Below are 21,633 nucleotides of genomic sequence, written 5' to 3' on the forward strand. Positions count from 1 at the left end.
TTCTTTCAGAGAGCAGAGGAAGATGGATTTCATCCTCTCTCCTGTGTGAGAGGGTGATGTTTATAAGACGAGGGGTTCTAATGTCTGGTCTGGTCTAAATTGAGTCTCTGTGTTTCAGGGCAATAAACCAGTTGAAGAAGTCTTTATTAATTTAAACAGGACAGTTTAAATCTGCTTCCAACACAGAGGTTTGGAAATGGCAACATTAGAAATTTCCGTAAGAACCATAAAACATAAAAATGACACAAAGAACTCATTTATCTGTCACTTTTTGCATGCAAAACAAAATTTGTTTATTATTTCGTTAAATCGACTTGACCAAACAAGGATCAGAATCTCAGTAGAAAAATATAATTCAATATAAACCTTTGGGAAAATAATAGATAATTTAAATAAATCATACAAGCGACTTGAGCATATTTTCATCTTTCATCTCTGAAATTGACCAGGACACTGAAGAACATAAATTAACTGATTTTCCATGGCTAAATACATCAAATAAGAGACTTTAATTCATAGGCTGCAAGTTTTCCAAAGGTTAAATTTAATAATAGCCATTTTTTATTTTTATATAAGCACTAAAACTTTATATAAAGCAGAGAAATCAGAACAATGCACTAAAATATAGTTGTTTTTCTTAGTCACACTGTAAAAGGTATTATAAGTTTTATTTGTTGCTTGTATTCATGTCCCTTTTGACACAATAGAAGAAAACGTTCTGTACCTGTTGAAGGTACAGAATAACTTGCTTCATTATTGATTGTCCTATGAGCTCTCTGAGTTGTGCACAATTCATAAATAAACCTGATTGAGTGATTTTACCTGAACAGTGCTTGGTAACAGTTTTGTCCACAACAGCTTTGCAAATACTTGATTAATAGACAGGGATGTAAACAAAGCCAGGAGTCATTTTACGTGTTGAATTAGTCGGTTTGCAGAATAAATGAGCACATTTGAGAAAAGTTGTTATTAATTTCTGCTTTTATTCGACAGCAACGCTACATGTTTGTCATTTCTGTCCTCCTCTTCTCTCAGTTGTTGATTTTTTTTCGTGCCGATGGAGCTCCTCCTCGCCAACATCAGCTCCTCCAGGAGCACCGAGGCCCCTCAGCTGCTCCTCACCTCGTCCCAAACTAACTGCAGCCCCTGGGATCCGCAGTGGGGGGCGCTGTACCTGCACAAGTTAACACACCTGGATTTGCAGCTGTACCAGTATGAATTCTACTCTGTCTGGGTCTTTCTGATGGTGAGGTGATAATCAATCATCTATAATTCTCCTCCCCCCCAGTCATTTAGAAACATTCAGAAATAAACCGGATGCAAACATTTAACCCGAGCCGCGTCTTTCCCTCCTTGCTGCAGGTTTGCAACTGTGCGATGCTGGTGGTTGGTGTCGTCCTCAACAGTCTGGCTCTGTTTGTTTTCTGCCGGACCTCCACTCGCTCCTCGGCCTCTGTGGTTTACACCATAAACCTGGCAGTCGCTGACCTGCTGGTGGCGCTGTCGCTGCCCGCCCGCATCGCCCTGTACCACAGCGGCGGCAGCTGCGTGGCCTGCTCTTACGTCCACACCTTCAGCTACTTTGTCAACATGTACTGCAGCATCCTGTTTCTCACCAGGTAAGGGGACTTTACTAAAACTGAAAGCAAAATGTTCTCTACAATCAGAGTCAAACAAAATGCGCCATCTATTTAACCTTTCGGAGTAAATAGATGGGAGTTAAACTAATAAAATGTGATGCTGATCTTCTCAGTATCTGCGTGGACCGATACCTCGCTGTCGTCCACGCCGCCAGCACTCTGCATCGATGGAGGACAACCGGAGCAGCCAAGTGCGTCAGCGCCGGCGTCTGGTTCATAGCAGTTGTGGTGACCTACTCTTTCCAGGTGAAGCTTCACACTTCGCAGTCAGAGACACTAAAAACAGAGCATCATAAGCCGTCATTTCCAAAGTTGATGAATATTTAAGTTGGACACCTGACAGATATCATCATGCAGATCTTATCTACAGCTCTGGAAAAATTAAGAGCCCATTGCACTGAACCCCATTGAAAACCTCCAGGTTATTCCCCCAAATATTGGTTTCTGAGCTCTTCCCGAGTTAAAACATTAGTGTTGTTGTTTCTAAATGAATATCAACTTGCTTTCTTTGCATTATCTGAGGTCTGAAAGCACTACATCTGTTTTGTTATTTTGACCGTTTCTCATTTTCTGCAAATAAATACAAAGTTTTTTCTTGGCATTTCAGAGACACGTTGTCAGTAGTTTATAGAATAAAAGAAGAATGCTCATTTTACTCAAACATATACCTATAAAGAGTAAAATCACAGATACTGATAATTTTTTAGTGGTCTCTTAATTATTTTCCAGAGTTGTACATCTCTGTTTAGCAGCTCATAAACCAGCTGTAAACAGAAATGTGCTGATCATTACGTCTGTGTTTATGTGATTACAAAAACCGAAGTTATAGTGTTTCCGGTTTACTGGGCGACTTTAAGCATAAAAATGTAAAAATAGAGTCTAAAATGTAACTTTAAACCAATAGCTGAATTCCACAAGTATTTTTATATTTAAATGTTCAAACAACATCACTCCTAATTTTGTAAATCTGTGTAATTTTTTTGCTGAATATTCTATGACTTTTATATTCCCAGTTTACACTATACTGTTTATTATTTTAGTATCACATAGACATAATACAAAACAACCAACACACATAATTTTGTATGTTTTATGCCTCATATGTACGGTGTTCAACTTCAAAGCTAGTATATAATTTAAAAAATAGCAGGCATTATAGAATGGGCCACTTTAGATAAAGGCTAAGAAAGAAACCGTATGCATTGCAGTATCTTCAATTAGCAACTGAAAAGCACAAAATATGAGCTCAACTAAACAAACAAAACCTCTGAAAGTGACTTACATATCATTATGGGTGCATATCTTTTACTTTATTATCCCTGCTGCCTCCAGTTGTGATGTTTAATTTTAATTACCGGTACAATAAAACAGCTCTTTACCAGTGAAAACTGCTTGCAAGTCAGTGACTCTATGCAGTCTGCTGGGTTTCTTTATACAAACATTTGAAACAACTGTAGGATCAACTAGAATGTATTTATAACTGAATTGAAATTATATATATATATACATATATATATTTGCTTTGGTAAAGTGCCTTCAGATGACTTTTGTTGTGAATTGGCACTTTATACATGTAAACAAATTGATTTGAATTGAATTGAACAACCTGGCTGAATTTCTCTCTTCTTTTTTTCCTGCAGACCAGCGCTTTAAATTTCAACTCCTCCTGTGTGAGCCTCCCCACCCACTTCTACCTCACCGTCCTGGAGTTCCTCCTCCCCATGCTGGCCGTGGTGGGGTTCACCGTCCGCGTCGCCTGCTTCCTCTCCTCACGCCGCGGACTGATTCCTCGGCACAGCAGGGCCAGGAGGAGTCGCGCCGTCCGGCTTCTGGCCGCCGTCCTGGTGGTTTTCACCATTTGCTTCACGCCGTTCCACCTCCGCCAGGTGCTGGTCTACTTCCAGGTGAGGCTGGCAGGAGGAAGCGACGGGCAGCGTGGGGCGGGACACGTGCTGGCCTATCACCTCACGGTGAGCCTGAGCAGCCTCAACAGCTGCCTGGATCCGGTGGTGTACTGCTTTGTGACCGACAGCTTCAGGGGGATGTGGAGGACGAGGAGAAGGACGGCGGCGGGGAGAGACTTGAAGGTTTCAAGCGGCGCAGAAGGGGAGCAGACTTCAGTCAAGAAATGTCCGGGTACGGCCCTGGCGATAGCTCACAGCGTGGCCGCACTCACCCTGAGCAGCACAGTGGCCTCTGCAGCCGACGTGGACCGGTCGGCGTAGAGAGATGGAGCATTCCTCACCAGAACCCGGGGAGAAAAACTCATCCAAACTCAAAGAGAGATCAAGCGGACGTCATAATCACCATGGTTACATGTTTTTAGGCTCATTCGACACTAAATGGTGCTTATTCTAGTATCAGCCATTATTTCAAATAAACACCAAAGTTCCCCAGACGTTCACCACATTAAAACAGTACAAATAGAGCATTTTCATGAGTTTAGAGAGCGTCTAATTAGATCAAAGATTACTTTTAAAATAATGTAAGTTATCTGCAAATATCTTAACTGAGGCTGGAGCAGGAGAATAAAGGTTGAAGTTTGAAAGGAAACTCAGAACCCATCTACATTAACTGGCACTAATCCATAAGAAAATCCATCTTTTGTCAAATCAGTAAGAAAAAAAACCACATGGTAACAATCATAAATATATGCCAAATTAAAATAGATGTAAAAACACACAAAGCATAAAATTATGGAAATAAAGTAAGAAAAAAAATATTTAATGTTGCTTTTGCTTTTATTTTATTTCAATGCTATCAGAAAAGCTTTTATTGTTTTCAGTTGCTAAAAGTTTACTATAATGTGCACTGATCAGATTTTACTTTTAATTTATTCTTTTTTTGTGTGTGATTTGCTTTGGCATGTTGCTTTTCATGAAACATGCAACAAATAGTATATACTAATAATTTCATTTATTTTAATTGGTTAATCCATTCTGCATTAATTTTAAACAACTAGTAAATGTACCCAATAACAGCCAAAGCTTATTTCCATTGTTTTTCTCCTTCCCAGATGATACAGGATGAATTACCTAAAAGTAATTACGGTAATAATTATAGTTAACGCCACTCCGGCCTCCAGGCGACCGTGGGAGCTCCAGCGACGCCGCCCGCCAGCCACCGCTGATGCTCTCACGCAGTTCCCACACCCGTCAGCTAGGCGATACACACTGATGCGATCAGCAGTGCTCCCTGATGATGCACCAAAAATCTGGTGCAGATATTCTGTTGTGTTGAGGAGATATAGGTGGTGGAATAACCTAGGGGGCGCAGTGGAGTCAAATTACAGTTCAATGCTATTGGGCTCTTTAGAGGTGAACAAAGGTCATACGTATCCAGTTTGGTCCAAATCGGATGATCCATGTGTGATTTAGAGACGACCGTATGCATATGACGAGGGATTGCAATTTGCCGTTCGGCCACAGCCAATACGGTTCAGCCAGCATTGACAGAGTTCACCATCATTCCATTTTATGTCAGTTGGCACAGGATTAAAACCAAATGAATCATAGAGTAAAAGTAAGACATACGGTAGAAAAAAAACAGATGACTTTCTGTTGGAGGGGGGCAGGGCTAAGGTGATGTCATCAATTGACCATGTGAATGTGATGAGGACTGGTCTGTAGTGAGACATAGGAAGTCTGATGAAGCTCTGACCTTGTATGTGGAACTTATTGCACCTTGATGTTTCATGGCGAATAGTCAAAGTTTGACACTTAGCCACGCCCACATGCTTTGATGTACAAAAAATCCTGATAACTTTTGACCTTCATTGCCTCAAAACTGCTGACTGAGTTTGAAGTCTGTATCTTAAAAGCTGTAGGACGAGTTCAATCAGATGTGACGTCTATAAAAAAAGAGGAAATGGCGGCTTTGATCCAAAATGGCCGACTTCCTGTTGTGTTTGGACCATGGCTCCAAGAGACTTTTTTTATAGATCCTGACAAGATACACATGTGTACCAAGTTTCATAATTCTGGGTTAAAGCATGGCTTGGGGCTGATCATTTAAAATATTCTAGGGGGCGCTGTAGAGAAAATAGGCCACGCCCACCAACAATTGTTATGGATTCCTGTGGGCGGGTGGATGAGGATCCATCCCAGTGAGTTTGGTGCAGCTCGGCTTGAAACTGTGGAATTTAGAGCCAAACGTATGGCAACGGTGTTATAGGTCACTTCGCCACGCCGCCACGCCCACCTGCGCCATCAAAACTGGTCAGGGTTGGAATCCACAACACACCAACATGTCTTCTGTCTCTTGACACAGTTTCATGTTGATTTGATTAGGTCAAAGGGGTCAGATGGCGACCATTCACAGTAAAACATGACACTTCCTGTTCTCAGGGGGCGTGGCTTAAGTGATGTCATTATTTGACCATTGGGTGTTGTAGGACACCCGATGATGATCAATCACTGAAAGTTTGGTGCCTCTGTGAGTTTTTGTGTATAATTATCGAAGCAATAGTCATTGGAGAAAAAGTATTTTGTCCAATTGAATAAAACGTGAAAAGGACAAGAGAGAAGTAATTGATTATTTACTTAGTTGATTTTAAAGGTGTTTTCCATACAGTGTATATTCAGAGTGTTACTTTATGGAGGCTCAAGCATATTTATTCAGAGAGAAATATTCAGGCTTTATATAGAAAACAGATCTACTAACAAAAATAATCATCTTTTTTATAGCAGCAAAAAAGAAGAAACTAAAAAGAGACACATATTTACATCTTTTCAGTGAACAAGGCATAATATATGTATATATTTATTAATTACACGGCATATAACTGCTTTCCCGTTCTTTAAATATCTGTCTTGATTTAATCTCTATTAAAATCAGAGTATATAGGCATTTTTCTCCTCCGCCGTTAACCACACAAAGCACTCGAGGTACAGCCACACTCTTGAGTTTCGACAGGTTGCAGCGACTCGCTGCTCGCTGGAATAACAGAAACAGCTTCACGGAGTCTCCACATTCATGCACCCATCAGGAAAACCAACATAGTGGCCACTGGAAAAGTGCAGAAGCTAAACTTGCGAGTGGCTCGGCCCGAGAAAACAAGTACAACCATTTATTTATTTTTTTACATCAAAACAGAGACCTGTATTTCAGTATTGCAGCGGACGTTTCCAGAGTTAAGTGTAAACCAGGCGTTTGCAAAAAAAACAAAAAAAAAACAGAACAAGAACCAAAAACAAACACTGAGATGACGGTTTGTAAAGCCTGTCTTCTGCTTTAAATGTGAACAGCACATCCCACACACCCCGAGAGACACACTCCAGTTTACCCCTTTAGCATCACCCATGACACCAAATAAAATGGCTTTACCTTTGTCTTCTCAACACTAAGTGAAGCTGTCGCTTTAGAGAAGCTAAAGTTTAAAAAATAAATATCCACAGTTAGCTCTGTCTTCTGCAACATAACTCCACTGCATTGTGTTGCTGTTTTTTTTTTTTTTTAAACTTATGTGCAAGTTCTATGCAATATCAGCACGCTCACCCTGACTCGTCGAACATCCGAAACAAGAACGATTTCAGCTGAAATCAGCTCACATTCATTTTAGTCACAAGATGGAATCAAAGGTTAAGAACTCAATCTCCCAGCAGGCCACTGGTGGGGCCGTGCTGTCTGAACATTCATCTAAAAGGCAAAAAACAAACACCTTTCTAACACTTTCTCGCTACAAAGGGAGTAGAAACACTCAACTTGCACTTCAAGTATTTGCGGCCCAGAGAGTCTCATCAAAAAAACAAGAAAACAGGAGCTTCATGTCGAAGGACAATCCCACGTCTGAGCGTCTCGGCTGCTTGAAAAATGACGACAAACGTCGTCTGCCGCTTTGTGCAAAACTGGAAGCGAAAAGGTTACGAGCTTCTTTAGAGTGCAGACCGACTGCAGCACATGCCCATCTCAAAAGTGCATGTTTTCACACATTTCAAGTAAAAAAAAAAAAACAAAGACACTGACATCCAGCTATCCGTTAAAAATTCTAGGCCCCTGACCAGTTAGGACGACAAAGGAAAAGGGTTTGAGCCATTTGTACAGAGTCACACTTTGGTGTTCTACACGTGCAAATTGCTGCTGTAGCATGCAAATCTCCAGAACCCTGGTGAAGTTGAGTGTCCATGCATTTAATTCAAAATATGGTATTGCCTTTGTGTTTACAGATTCAACTTAAGTAGTGCATCAGGTTATCTGTCATTGTCCCATATCTCCTTTTCTTTTTCCCCATAAGCACAAATACCACTCTGCTCACCGAATTTACAGAACCTTGAAAGAGTATTTATACCAATTATACTTTTGTTGGCAATTTCAGGCTACAAAACACTCCAGCCAGAGTTAAACGCATTGATGTTTAAGGTTGTAAAGAGACAAAATGTGGAAAATGTTCAAATACTTTTACAAGGCGTTGTCTATTGTGTACACTGTGCCTGAAAATACAGAAGAAAACTAATCTGGTTTAACTGGTTGAAGTAATATTTTTATTGCTAGTTTCACTTCTTTATCTGCACTCTACTGCTTTTCATACCTGCAGCTTCGTAACACGTGCGTATTTATGTGGGGCATCGCTCATACTACAGCAAGGCTGAGCCCTCTGAGAGGTCCAGGACAGAAACAAGAACCCATTCTTAGTTGAATCCAAATAACCAAAAAGCTTATTCTCCATCCAAATGCTACTACAATTGCCAATATGCTCATCCCAAAACCGGACTGGGAAGTCAAAAGTTTAACCTCCAAACCCATAAAAACATCCTTTTTCTTCAGCCAATCCTCCCCTCTCCAGCTCTCCAACAGACTTTAAAGCAAAGTGCTACAAGAGGAAAGCAAAGACTTTTTCCATTTTTTAAATTTGGCCCATTAACGATGAACAATAAAAAACTTGATCGTAACCCTTAACACATTTTGCACTTCTCTGGTCTCCATCCTGCTGCTTCCTTTCTAAACCTGCAAAAAGTGATTTTAAATAAACCTTTTTTTTTTCTTGCTGAACCCTGCAGCCCACTGTAAAAGCTGACTCAAACCAGTTTGCTGTTTTGCTTACAGCAAAAAATAAAAAAAATAAGTTTTTTCTTTTGTCTCTGCTTAATAAAGCTGCAGCATGTAGCTTAGCTGTGATAAATCAAAACCTTCTGACTTGTCAGTGGAACAATATTTGGGATTGTAATGCCCAGTAAACTGCATACCTTGCTTTTTCTTTTCTGGAATTATATTAAATAAACTTGCTTTTCCTCAGAGCAGATCATATGATATATCATATTTGTCATGCAAGAAACAGACAGACAAAAATTGCTGCAATGTGGAAGAGAGCAAAAGCAAAACATCTGCAATTGACTTCAGGGGAGAGAGTGATAAATATTCCCCAGGTACCAGGCTTTGAGCTCAGAGGATCAGAAACACCTCTTCCAAAAGTCTTTAGAGTCTTAAAGCTACTGTCGCAGAGCGCTGGAAAAGTCCCGCAAAGCTGAGTGCTTTGTTGTTTTGGTGAACGCAGTGCCTCCGCCGGAGACAAATACATCCATCAGCTTCAGCGAAAGTTCGATCAAGTTGACTCCAGGCTGAGGAAGAACAATTTTCAGCATTTTTTTTTGTAACGATTGCAGCGTTAAGGACTAATGTTCATCAGCAGTGTTCAGAGTAAAGGTGTCCGTCTGACCCCAGAAAGAGTTTTTATTAAAGTTTCCTCTCAGAAACCCCTGAGAGACACAAACAGCCTCATCCTGGATGACTCGGATACACCTGAGTGTCGATCCAACTTCTGCCGATTGCTGAAGAAGAACTTGGACCAGTTGATGTGACGCGACACCGGCCTTCACAGCAGATTGAATTATTTAGTGTCTCAAAAAGCGAAAACCCAGAGAAGGACCAAGCTAACATTTTAGTCTCATCCAACGATTCACTTCCAATGGTCAATTTACTCTATTTTGCAAGCCAATCACAGAGCAGACTCGTTCTCCACGTGACAGGAAGTGGTGGTGGTGGCCGCCTTTCCCTCCTTGTTGAGCTTCAGGAAGGTAGGTTTCTCTGTCACCACGGTAACGGGGCCTTCGTTGCTGCTTGAGTTTTCCACCGTTGTCAAGGCCTGTTTCTCTGAAGATTTGGTGGAGTCCGCCTCCCTAAAAAAACACAATGACAAGCTGTTTGGATTGTGGGGAAATTATCCTATTTAGTTCCTGGATTAAAGTTTAATGGATGGAAAACCGCCTCAAACATTTGGTTGCTAGGTAGATTTAGGACATTATCCCATTCTAGCTCTTTCAATTTTCTATCTCTACCCCCTGCAGTCTGGGGTCAAGTTTACAATCAAGGTTATGTTGAAGATAAATTTCTTGTCTATTGTCAACAAGAATGGGATATAGGTCACTTTTTAATAAATGGGTAAACTTTAACTAGGTCTTTGTTGTTCATTTTGCAAATAAATTAAAACCAAAATCTCACCTAATTTATTCAATTAGTTTAAAGTACCGCTCTTCAGGCAGACGTTGTCACCTGACCTAAGAGGGAAAAATGTTTCTCTCACCCATTGTTTGGTGTTGGGTAAATGACCAAGAAGCAGGCGGTGAAGAACCCAAGAAGAGAGCCCCCAGAGGCCACCATGGGAATGACGATCACACTGTCCACAGCTTCCACTACGGCGCCCAGAGCTGAGGCCACCAGGATCTGACTGATGTAAGCCTGCAGAAATCACATCAGTATTTTAACATTACAACACAATTCATTTTGACCTGTCATTTACAGCATTCTGCATGATTGCAGCATAATTCACATTCAAAAATATAGAAAAATCCTATCTTAATTAGAGTGCATTTATTGAAAATGGAAAGAAAAATATATTTAAACAAAAAAAAAAAACAGTGCATCAATTCTTGGTGCACATAACTCCTACAAAATAAAAGTACCTTGAGTAATTTTAAATGTGTATTTTACTCTTTTTTTTAGATGGATCAACAGGTCTGGAAAGTTTTATTGGTCGTCCATAACTTACCGTTTCCATGGGAAAATATTACAGAGGTCTTTTTAGTTCATTTGTAAATTTTTAAAAAATTATTTCATCATCTTTGAAGGGCAATACGGCTTTGTAAAGTTCAGCACCAACTGCATAAACAAGGTTGTTTGGTTGTTTAGTTCGAATTAATTGGTATATTTCAAAGTAAGGTTTTGTTTTCACTTTGGAAGAACTTAATTACAGTGTTTAATGGAGAATAAATTAATTAGGAACACCCACCTGGCAGGACAAGATGGCGCAGTCGATCCCAAACCCTCGGCGGGAGTTACCAGGACTGTGCTGGATGTACTGCAGGAAGGTAAAGAAAGTCAGTCATTATTTCTGAATAGCAGCTGAGTTAAATGCACAACTGCCTCTCGAGCAAAACTATTCAACTAAATAGGTGAAAATGCTTTACATTTCTTAAAAGATAATAATGCTAAAGTGATTCTAAATGAATAAAAAATGTTGTTAAATCAGAATATATAAAATATTCAAAACAGGATTCCAGCTAATTTGACATCTTAAAAGTGGCAGCCTCCTCTGCTCTTACTAGAGAACTTTGGTTTTTGGGTGAGAAAATATTCATGTATCCATCAAAAAGAAGACAAGAAAGTATGTTTTTATATTCTTCAAGAGGAAATTAAAGTTTCTGAACCAAATAAAGCTGAAAACTTTTAGAAAAAAAGATTTTAGCATTAAAAACTCCACACCTCTTTCATTTCGTGATATTGTCCCAGCAGCGCGTAGGGGCAGTAGGAGATACTCATACAGATGAGGCCCATGGTGCTGATCATCACCATGGCAACATACACATTAGGGAAGATTGCCATTATAGCAGTTCCTGTTGAATGAGGACAGAAACATTTTACGTTGAGCTAATTCAACCTCATTCTGCTCATCAGCCTCAGTTCGTCTTACCTATTGAGAATCCAAGAGTTCCCATGACGTAGATGACCTTGATGCTCAGGTCAAAGTTGTCCAGATACTTCTGAAGAACAGCTGGAAAGAAACACGAGCAGGCTCAGCCATGTCAAGTGAAAACATACCAGAGCATGTTGAATACTTTAAATACATGCGTGTAGCTACCTGAGCATATAGCAGAAGTCATGGCGTAGATAACCAGCCCCCAGCATCCCATCTGAACCCCTCTGTGGTAATTTTCTAATGAGGTCGAGTTAGCAGGAGCCTGAGAAGAAACAGGAGGAAACGGTGAGTTAAGTGATTTCACTGTGAAATTAAACATGGTTGCTTGGTTTTTGGTTTACATGAACTAAATGGAAATAATAGTTTGGTAACATGGTGTGTTTGCCTCCTTTTAAACGAAACTTTATTGTCTTTCGATCTGTAGTAAACATGAAAAAACAGACATTACAATAATTTTATATTAGGAACTTTCTCTTTAACCTGTTTTACATTTTATATTTTCAAGTCTGCATGCATATACACTTATTTATGGTTATTACTAATATTGCTTTTGTGTAACGTGCTGCAGTATATCCGCTCAGTTCCTCCTAAATATCTTCCCTGGAGAATAAAGACACTTTGATTTTGACTATATATGTGCATACATTTTTATATCAGTTTGTTTGCCCTGCTGAGTATATAAGCACAAAATATTTTCTTAATTTTTTAGCACTTCCTTGCTTTTTTTGGACCTATTTGAATCAGCTCAAAATAGATGTAATATCTGAACTATATTATGCTGCATTAAATACAGGCAACCTGTTAGATCTTGAATTTGATTACAAAATAATAAAGTTTTTCTTTAACAATCGTCTTATGTACACAAATTCTTCTCAAATCTGAAGTTATTCTGACTGCTGTCAACTTCAGGCAATACTTTCTATGAATATCTGCTCCACCAAACCCCATTGTTTGTTGTGCTAGTTCCGTACCGTAGGATTTCCTTCGTAGATGACTTGTCCCATAAAGTCTGTGAAGAACACTGCCTGAGCAATGATGGAGAACCAGGTGAGCAGGTGACAGACGCAGAGTCGCAGCAGCTCTGGAGGCATCTTCAGCATGGACAGCCACAGCAGACGTACGGTGGTCTCAACCTGAGCAACCACACAAAACATCTCCAGTTAGAGGCGCTCGGACGAGGAGCGAATCATCGTCTGGACAAAAACAGCCCGATTACAACTCGACGTCCTCACCTCGCCTTCCTCGCTCTCTGTGTCCCCGCTGGAGGAGTTCGTATTCCCGCTGCGGTGTCTGCTCCGCCTCCTGTTCCGCCTCCTGTGTCGGGCCTCCACTTCGTACAGGTCGTTCATGCTGCGAGACGGCTTGATGAGGAGGGCAGCATTGGCTCGGCGGTAGCGGTAACGGTGGCTCCCCACGCGGCCGTAGTATGAGAAGGTGCAGGACGGCTGGCGGTAGAAGGTGTGATGGCGGCGCGGCTGTCGCATGGGAGCTCCGGTGCTGGCGGCTGGACAAAAAGGCGGTTTTATTGAGATAAAATCTAGCTTCTAAAAATAAGAAACAATATGTGTAATGTCTTACTAAATACAAAGGCACATAACATATTCAGACAATTATTTGTAAAACAGTTTAAAAGCCATATATTATTTTTCTAACACTTTCTAGCTATTCATAATGTTATCACATCAAATCCCTGTGAAATACACTACAGCTCGTGGTTGTAATCTGCTAACGTGAAAAGGATGACCTGTGATGCTTCAGTGAACACTCTAGGATACATCTATGGGCAAAGCAAAACATGTTCACTACATTTTTTGCCGAATTGATTCTTAGAAAATGAGATTTTAGTCTGCTCAGTTCTGTCTATCTTGAGCAGTTTTAGGGTTTCTTGTCACTTTAAATCCAAATAAGTTGCTGCTGACCACGCCCCCAACTCAATGTCTGACCACGCCCCCAACTCAATGTCTGACCACTCCCCCAACTCAACATTTACACTCACAGGTGAAAATGTCTGCAAACACATGTACATTTACACAACTGTTCATCTTTGAAAAGAAGACGTTGAGCTTTCTGCACAACCAAAAATAATTTAGCAAGTGGTTTCTGAATAGTAGGTCAACAACAAAACGCTCGTCTTTTCCAGCAGCCATTGTACAGCGAATACAGCAGTAAAACCGGCTGACCAAACGTGTTGGAGCTTCGCTTGGGTTGCTAGGTGATGCGCTGGACTTTGATGGGGTTTCTAGGTAACGGGCTAATATGTGACGCTACATTTGGTAGGTGTTAGAAATGGCTCATCTTCCAGACACAGAAAAAAAATTATCTATTGCCAAAAAATGGCTGGGTGTTTTTTTTGTTGTTTTTTTTAAGTGCTTGAGATGTTTTTAGAAACACAAGAGACCAAAATGGAAGTACGAAAACATTCTGTCGCAAAATGTTAATTTTGAACAATATGTCCCCTATGATTGGTGTGAATATTTCTGCAAGGCGCTGTCATGTGGAGGTTCTGACCTTTGACCATCCCGGCACGGTGTGCTTGTCCTTTACAGCTCAGCCTGTCTGAACTCCCTGTGTCTGCGTTCGTCACGCTGGCCAACAGTCGCCCGTTCAGAGTCCGCTGCTCATTCAGCTGGTTGTTCAGCAGGGCCTCCTGCCCGTCGTCGTTCTCCATCTCCTGCAGGAAAGCTGACAGGCGGGAGATCCTGGGCGCGGGAGTGTGTGTGTGTTGATTGCCGGGGTGGGAGCGAAGCAAGTCTTCGCTGCCCGCGCTGCTGCTGCGCCTGATGCTGGCGAGCCGCGGACGGGAGCTGCTGTGGTCGGGGCTGAAGAAGGACGGGATCCTCGGGGGAGTCCCGTGGTAAGGCGAGAGGCGCTCGGCAAAGATGGATGGCTCCAGGTGGCACAGGAACAGAGCGTCGTGGTCCAGATGGTCGAGGGTGGCGTCCGCCATGGCGAGAACGCTGTCGCTTTTACCTGGAAGGATGACAAGAAGGAAATGTGAGAAAAAATAAGATTTTTAGACGACATGCCAATAAGGGGAACCATATCTTCTGGTTTGAGCTTACTTCTGACTAGCTCTACTTCCAGAAAGTCCATGTCTCCTTGCTCTGAATGATCGTCACCGTAATCGTAGAAGTCGTAGGTTTCTATCGTATCATCCTCGCCGATCATTTCCAGCTTGGGAGCAAGAAGTCCAGGCCTGCCATTAGCTGACGGCTGCAGGTGGTTGGAGTTTGGACTCTCCTGAAATGAGATTAACTCTAAATATACGGCACAGAGTTTTTAAAATTCTCTCATTTCTTTATGTTTTCCTCCAAAGGAAACAGGTTTAGTTGATATTGTTCACTATGCCTTTTCACAAATTATTGCGCAGTGTGTCATTAACAAAAACAAGGAAAGTAAACTCTAACTTTAATAAAAAGAAAGAAACAAACAACAGGAACAACAAATAACTGGAGTGAATGGACAGAAAAGCCTGGAGATCCAAACCTTTTGAAAGACTACCAGATATCTGTTTCCTTGGAAGCGAACTATAAGGAAACGATGGCTGACTCGACTCTTTGGCTCAGTTCTACAGTTCTGTACCTGATCGAGCCGGTCGCTCTGTGGCGAATATTGCTGTTCTTCAATGCTTAAGAGGTGGAGAACCACTGAGATGGTGAACAGGAAGGCAGTGAAAACGAACAAGATCTGCTCCTGGGACTTAAAGATCGCTCCGAGAAACGTGTGCGTCCAGTCCAAACCTCCAAGAGCGTAGCCGACTGCACCGCCGAGGCCTGGAAACATAATGGTGTTACGAGATAATCACCAGGTTTGTTTATATGCAACATCTGAAATGACAGGATTGGCTCTTACCAGCAGAAGCGGCGTGGATGTTGAGCGCCATGTCTTGCTCCTCCGTATCCGCGACATCCAGCAAGTACGCCCTGATTGGTCCCTCTGTGGCGTCTGCACAGAAGTCCAGCACTACAACGCCCAGCACAGTGAGAACGATGCCTATTGGCTGTCTGCCTTCCTCGTCGCCAAGCAACAGACCTGACGGGGCAAAAGAAGGAAAACAGTGAAACGGTGATTAGAAACACATATCAGTAAAGAAAGAACAATGACATGTTGTCTACATTAGCAGCTAAGTGACTCAAGAACAAAAATTAAGATCTTTTTACTCATAACTAAATGTCAATAAATTTAACCCTTTCATGCATAGCGGTCACTGCAGTGGACAGCTGTCTAAAAGTCATATTCTTGTCTTTCTTGTGGATTTTTATGTTATAAAGGCACACAGACCACTGAAGTGGACTTTAGTGCATCATACAATACACTGCCAACTAGTGGCCATCCACTGCAAGTGCTAGAAAATCTTTGTTAAATCCAATATGGCAGACAGATGAAAAAGCAACTCAGGAATATCCAGTCCCTCCTTCCACTATAGATGACTCTTGTAGGTAAAAAACAAATACTGTGACATTAGGTAACCCCTTAAGACCAATACTACTGATGTATTTTCCAAATAAGTACCTTGTATTTGGAGAAAATTACAACTGATCACCTAGAAAAAAATGTCACAAAATTTCTTCCCCACATTTTTTTATGCCTTAAGAAAACCAAAAACATTTTGGAAAAAATCCTGACATAAAGGACCATAATTCATGTATTTTGGAGAAATAGAAAAAAAGTAAATGAATACACAATTAAATGTGGAAATAACTGAACAACTTAATTAAATGTTGAAATCGCTACATAATTTCAGTACGTAGTTTAATTATTTTGTTCCTGTGCAAAATAACATTTCTCTCTCAAATTAAAATTAATTAATACTTTATTAATCACAAAGGGGAATTATATATAAAATATATAACATAAACATATAAGATACATATTATTCAATCAATTAATCAGTAACTTATTGAAAAATCACAAAGACAACTACTGCATTCCCTGATATTTGAGCGTCTGTGGACATAAACCAGGTAATAATCACAGCTGCACACACACGTGATCAATAACTTATTTGTGACTTAACAGCTGCATGACCTAGACTAGTGCAAAAACAGGTCACATTTCCCATACTGCTTTGCATGTTGTGGGTGACCTCGTCTGTTTTTCTCTCAAAATACTCACAGGGGGCCCGAGGGAGAAGTTGCATGAATATGTGTGAACAGTGCAGAGTCGGAAGTCTGTACTGTAAGGATGTGAGTGCAAGATACGAGAGGCAGTGTGACGCAGCATGATTTTTCAAACTGGGATCCATTAGGTTCGAGGAAATGAAAGTGTTTGTAGATAGAGCAGCAGAGTGTGCTTCTATGTGTGTGTTTGGGTGAGACAATGGAGCCACAGTGCTCATTAGCCAGGCACCCAGACAGGAAGTGACCCGGTATTGGTGGAGAGAAGGAAGCAAACAGGAACTGTTTCCCTGTGAACTGCTGGCTCCGGTGTTCCCATGTCAACACACACACAAGCACACTCACACGGCCACAGTCATGGACAGGTTACTACGGGTTTTCCCACGTCACCCGCTGCTTTTCACACATTTATATTTATTTACAACCACAGACACACACATTCGCTCTCTTTCGTTTATTTCTCACACATGGTTACTGGTTTTTCCCATGCCAACTTTGCTGATACGGGTCTTTTACAATCAGACGCAGTTTTTTGCCCCCCCTGTTCCCTGCTTTGACCTAAATGGCAGCTTTCAGAAAAGAATAAAAGCCAGTAGTAGTAGTAGTAGATTCTGCTGGGTGGAAATGTAAATGATTAAGTGGACACTAAATGCAGAAGTCTTAAAGTTTATGTATTACAAAAGTAAAGGACAAAAGCATAAAAAGTTTTTTAAGAGAAAACTAATTTCTATGGGGAACTAAGACATGTTTGTGGTTCATTTAAACTGTAAGTGAGAACAAGACTTTCAGCAGATAACAGGAAGGTGACAGGCAGCAATATGAAGAGTTTGTTGGTACCCTTCTGAAAATATCAGATTTAACAATTATAAATGTTATCTCTGCTTATGAAAAAAAAGGTACAATAAAGAATTATTTGCTGCTATCTGGATAAAGTTACTATTTAATTAATTTACTTTTTACTTAAGTCACCAGAAAGAGTACCTCTGATTTGGACTCTGGAAAACATTAAACTTTCTTCTATTGAGCATTAGAATATCTAATGAATGCTTCACAACCATTGCTGATAAATCGTATTATAATAAAATGTGAAAAAGTAAGTTTAAAAATGCCAATCTAATAATAACAATTCTTATGTTTAATTACTATTATTACTTTCAAATATATGTTTTGATTTTTACCCACTTCTCTGATTTTTGTTTCCACAACTTGATCAAAATAAATTAAAGAACCAAATCAAAACAAAAACCTGTAGTCACTAATAAAACCAGCTGGTTACAGTTTTAAATAGTTTTAATAATTTTTTTTATACTATATACTTTTGATCATTAAAAGGTTTTTTGGGGAGGATCATGCAGTTTGAATTTCCTTAATTTTTGAAAAAAAATTTTTTTTTGTAATCAAATAAATAAGACATTTGAAAAATGAACAGAATGTTTAATATCAAAAGCAACTGTTCATTTAACTTTAAAAACAATAACATAAATATTTTATAATATTAGTGTAGAAAAAGTGCATTTATTAGATACTTGCAGGGGTTTAATTTAGCATCCTTTAAGAAATATATAAAAAAATAATTCCCTTCTCACCCACCGCGGGTGGTTCTTATCCTCTGAGCTCGGGTCCTCTACCAGAGGCCTGGGAGCTTGAGGGTTCTGCGCAGTATCTTGGCTGTGCCAAGGACTGCACATTTCTGGACTGAGATGTCTGATGTTGTTCCTGGGATCTGTTGTAGCCATTGGTCCAGTTTGGGGGTGACTGCCCCGAGGGCCCCGATGACCACAGGCACCACTGTGGTCTTCACCTTCCAGGCCCTCTCCAGTTCCTCCCTGAGGCCCTGGTATTTCTCTAGTTTCTCGTGCTCCTTTTTCCTGATGTTGCAGTCGCTTGGTATTGCTACATCTACCACAACGGCTTTCCTCTGTTGTTTATCCACTACGACAATGTCTGGTTGGTTCGCCATTACCATTTTGTCTGTCTGGATCTGGAAGTCCCACAGGATCTTAGCTCTGGCGTTCTCCGCCACCTTTGGGGGTGTTTCCCACTTTGATCTCGGGGTTTCCAGTCCATATTCTGCACAGATGTTTCTGTACACTATGCCTGCAACTTGGTTATGTCGTTCCATGTACGCTTTCCCTGCCAGTATCTTGCACCCTGCTGTTATGTGCTGGACTGTCTCAGGGGCCTCCTTGCACAACCTACACCTTGGGTCTTGTCTGGTGTGGTAGATCTGGGCCTCTATTGCTCTGGTGTTTAGGGCCTGTTCCTGGGCGGCCAGGATGAGGGCCTCTGTGCTGTCCTTGAGTCCAGCTTTTTCCAGCCATTGGTAGGATTTACTGATATCAGCCACTTGGGTTATTTGCTGGTGGTACATCCCATGTAGGGGCTTGTCCTGCCATGATGGTATCTCTGGCACCTCAACCTCCGTTCCCTGTTGTCTGAGATATTCACTGAGCACATTGTCTGTTGAGGCTTTGTCCCTGATGTATTTATGGATCTTAGTTGTTTCGTCCTGGACTGTGGTTCTCACACTCACTAGTCCTCTGCCTCCTTCCTTGCGGCTCGTGTACAGTCTCAGGGTGCTGGATTTGGGATGGAACCCTCCATGCATTGTTAGTAGTTTTCTAGTCTTAATATCAGTGGCTTTTATCTCCTCCTTTGGCCAGCTAATTATTCCAGCAGGGTATCTGATTACTGGCAGGGCATAGCTGTTTATTGCGCGGATTTTGTTCTTGCCATTGAGCTGGCTTCTCAGGACTTGCCTTATTCGTTGGAGGTATTTAGCTGTGGCTCCTTTCCTTGTGACCTCATCGAGGTTGCCATTTGCTTGTGGTATACCTAGGTACTTGTAACTGTCCTCTATGTCTGCTATTGTTCCTTCTGGGAGTGAGACCCCTTCTGTGCGGATGACCTTCCCCCTCTTTGTGATCAGCCGACCACACTTCTCTAGTCCGAATGACATCCCAATGTCCGTGCTGTAGATCCTGGTGGTGTGGATCAGTGAGTCGATGTCTCGCTCACTCTTGGCATACAGCTTGATGTCATCCATGTAGAGAAGGTGGCTGATGTTGGCCCCATTTTTGAGTCGGTATCCGTAGCCAGCCTTGTTGATAATTTGGCTGAGGGGGTTCAGGCCTATGCAGAACAGTAGCGGGGACAGAGCATCTCCTTGGTATATGCCACATTTGATGGACACTTGTGCGAGTGGTTTGCAGTTGGCTTCAAGGGTGGTTTTCCACAGCTTCATCGAGTTTGCAATGAAGGCTCTCAGAGTCCTGTTGATGTTATACATCTCTAAGCATTCAATGATCCAAGTATGCGGCATTGAGTCATAGGCTTTCTTGTAATCAATCCAAGCCATGCACAGGTTGGTGTGTCGGGTTTTGCAGTCTCGGGCAACTGTGCGGTCTACGAGGAGTTGGTGTTTGGCTCCTCTGCTATTTACACCGATACCTTTCTGTGCCGTGCTCATGTGTTTATCCATGTGTTTGCTTATCTTGGCCGCTATGATGCCTGACATGAGCTTCCATGTTGTGGAGAGGCAGGTTATTGGTCGGTAGTTGGGTGGGACTGGACCCTTTGATGGATCCTTCTGGATTAGGATTGTCCGCCCTTCAGTTAACCATTCAGGGTGAGTCCCACTTTGTAGCAGCTGGTTCATTTGGTCTGCCAGTCGCTCATGGAGGGCAGTGAGTTTCTTTAGCCAGTAGGCATGGATCATGTCAGGCCCTGGTGCTGTCCAGTTTTTCATACCTTTTCATACCATATATATATATATATATATATATATATATATATATATATATATATATATATATATATATGTATGTATATAGTACAGACCAAAGGTTTGGACACACCTTTTAATTCAATGAGTTTCCTTTATTTTCATGACTATTGACATTGTAGATTCACACTGAAGGCATCAAAACTATGAATAACACATGTGGAAATATGCACTAAACACAAAAGTGTAAAACAACTGAAAATACCCCTTATATTCTAGTTTCTTCAAAGTAGCAACCTTTTGCTGTGATTACTACTTTGCACACACTCTGCATTTTCTTGATGAGCTTCAAGAGGTAGTCACCTGAAATGGTTTTCACTTCATAGGTGTGCCCTGTCAGGTTAATAAGTGGGATTTCTTGCCTTATAAATAGTCATGAAAATAAAGAAAACCCACTGAATTAGAAAGGTGTGTCCAAACTTTTGGTCTGTACTGTATATATATGGAAAAAGAATTCCTCAGTTTTACAACAATAAACACCCTGTGCTCACCTATCAACGACCCGTTCAGAAACAGCGCCACTCCAATCAGGGCTCCTATGCAGAGGGCCAGGATGAACGGCCTCCTCCTGCCCCAGCGCAGAGTGCAGCGGTCGCTGGCCGAGCCGATCAGCGGCGTGAACATGAGGCCCAGAACCGGACTGAGGAGCCAGGTCAGACTGTAGTACTGCTCCGGAAGACCTGCAGACGGACAAGCAGACATTCCCCAAGTTAAATCAGACAACGGTTGTTGTTTTTTTTCCTGCTTTGACCAGCAGGGGGCAGAAGGCGCTTTTTGTAGGAAATAAGTGTTGATATTTACATTTTAAAACCAAAAAATAACCAGAAACCAAAGAAATTTTACACTAAATGTGACAAGATGAACGTGATTATTCATTGGATGTTAGATGGAAACATTCACAGCAGGCAACATGTGTATCTAATTTACTTAGAATATCAACATTAAAAGTAATTCAATTTAGGAATAAAACTTATATTATACAGATACAATATATTTCAAGAGTTTATTTCTGTTCTACCTCCATCTACAAGACATTATTATGTACTCAGTACCTGGGATTCATACCCAGAACCGCTAGATGCAAGGCAACAGGGCTAACTTTACTGCTCTGCATCCCAACTCTGCGATTTAAAATTTCCTTTGAAATGCAAAATCATTTTGATCTCAAAGCAGTCGTTTTTCTAC

General features: G+C 41.2%; 2 protein-coding genes and 1 long non-coding RNA gene across 3 annotated transcripts in view; 1 reads left to right on the forward strand and 2 right to left on the reverse strand.

Moving 5' to 3' along the window:
• Positions 1 to 963: 963 nt before the first annotated feature.
• On the reverse strand, positions 964 to 1,883 carry LOC116730642 (uncharacterized). Its single transcript, XR_004341380.1, has 2 exons — positions 1,773 to 1,883; positions 964 to 1,174 (listed from the first exon to the last, which is right to left on the reverse strand). It is a non-coding gene; the product is annotated as an uncharacterized LOC116730642 (long non-coding RNA).
• LOC116730641 (G-protein coupled receptor 20) lies at positions 1,171 to 4,359 on the forward strand. The gene is made up of 3 exons (XM_032579992.1): positions 1,171 to 1,619; positions 1,754 to 1,886; positions 3,281 to 4,359. Exons 1-3 carry the CDS (start codon positions 1,318 to 1,320, stop codon positions 3,863 to 3,865), a joined length of 1,020 nt encoding a protein of 339 aa, XP_032435883.1. The 5' UTR covers positions 1,171 to 1,317; the 3' UTR covers positions 3,866 to 4,359.
• Positions 4,360 to 6,235: 1,876 nt separating this feature from the next.
• slc45a4a (solute carrier family 45 member 4a) overlaps positions 6,236 to 21,633 on the reverse strand; it is a 55,133-nt gene continuing 39,735 nt past the window's right edge. Inside the window, exons 4-16 of the mRNA XM_032580639.1 lie at positions 20,940 to 21,128; positions 15,400 to 15,579; positions 15,130 to 15,320; positions 14,610 to 14,787; positions 14,056 to 14,517; positions 12,780 to 13,051; positions 12,519 to 12,680; positions 11,710 to 11,809; positions 11,542 to 11,622; positions 11,334 to 11,464; positions 10,861 to 10,929; positions 10,156 to 10,310; positions 6,236 to 9,751 (exon numbers count right to left, since the gene is read on the reverse strand). Coding sequence (XP_032436530.1) covers positions 9,571 to 9,751; positions 10,156 to 10,310; positions 10,861 to 10,929; positions 11,334 to 11,464; positions 11,542 to 11,622; positions 11,710 to 11,809; positions 12,519 to 12,680; positions 12,780 to 13,051; positions 14,056 to 14,517; positions 14,610 to 14,787; positions 15,130 to 15,320; positions 15,400 to 15,579; positions 20,940 to 21,128 — 2,351 coding nt within the window. The 3' untranslated portion in view covers positions 6,236 to 9,570. The remainder of the gene's footprint in view (positions 9,752 to 10,155; positions 10,311 to 10,860; positions 10,930 to 11,333; positions 11,465 to 11,541; positions 11,623 to 11,709; positions 11,810 to 12,518; positions 12,681 to 12,779; positions 13,052 to 14,055; positions 14,518 to 14,609; positions 14,788 to 15,129; positions 15,321 to 15,399; positions 15,580 to 20,939; positions 21,129 to 21,633) is intronic.

This window comes from Xiphophorus hellerii, chromosome 13 (genome assembly GCF_003331165.1).
Source record: "Xiphophorus hellerii strain 12219 chromosome 13, Xiphophorus_hellerii-4.1, whole genome shotgun sequence".
Taxonomy (NCBI): domain Eukaryota; kingdom Metazoa; phylum Chordata; class Actinopteri; order Cyprinodontiformes; family Poeciliidae; genus Xiphophorus; species Xiphophorus hellerii.

Excerpts from the sequence above, each read along its gene's own strand:
- LOC116730641 (XM_032579992.1), top strand. The coding sequence starts at position 1,318 with ATGCAAACATTTAACCCGAGCCGCGTCTTTCCCTCCTTGCTGCAGGTT. Across the intron at positions 1,620-1,753 it reads AGCATCCTGTTTCTCACCAG|TATCTGCGTGGACCGATACC; the intron begins GTAAGGGGACTT and ends TGATCTTCTCAG. Across the intron at positions 1,887-3,280 it reads TGGTGACCTACTCTTTCCAG|ACCAGCGCTTTAAATTTCAA; the intron begins GTGAAGCTTCAC and ends TTTTTCCTGCAG.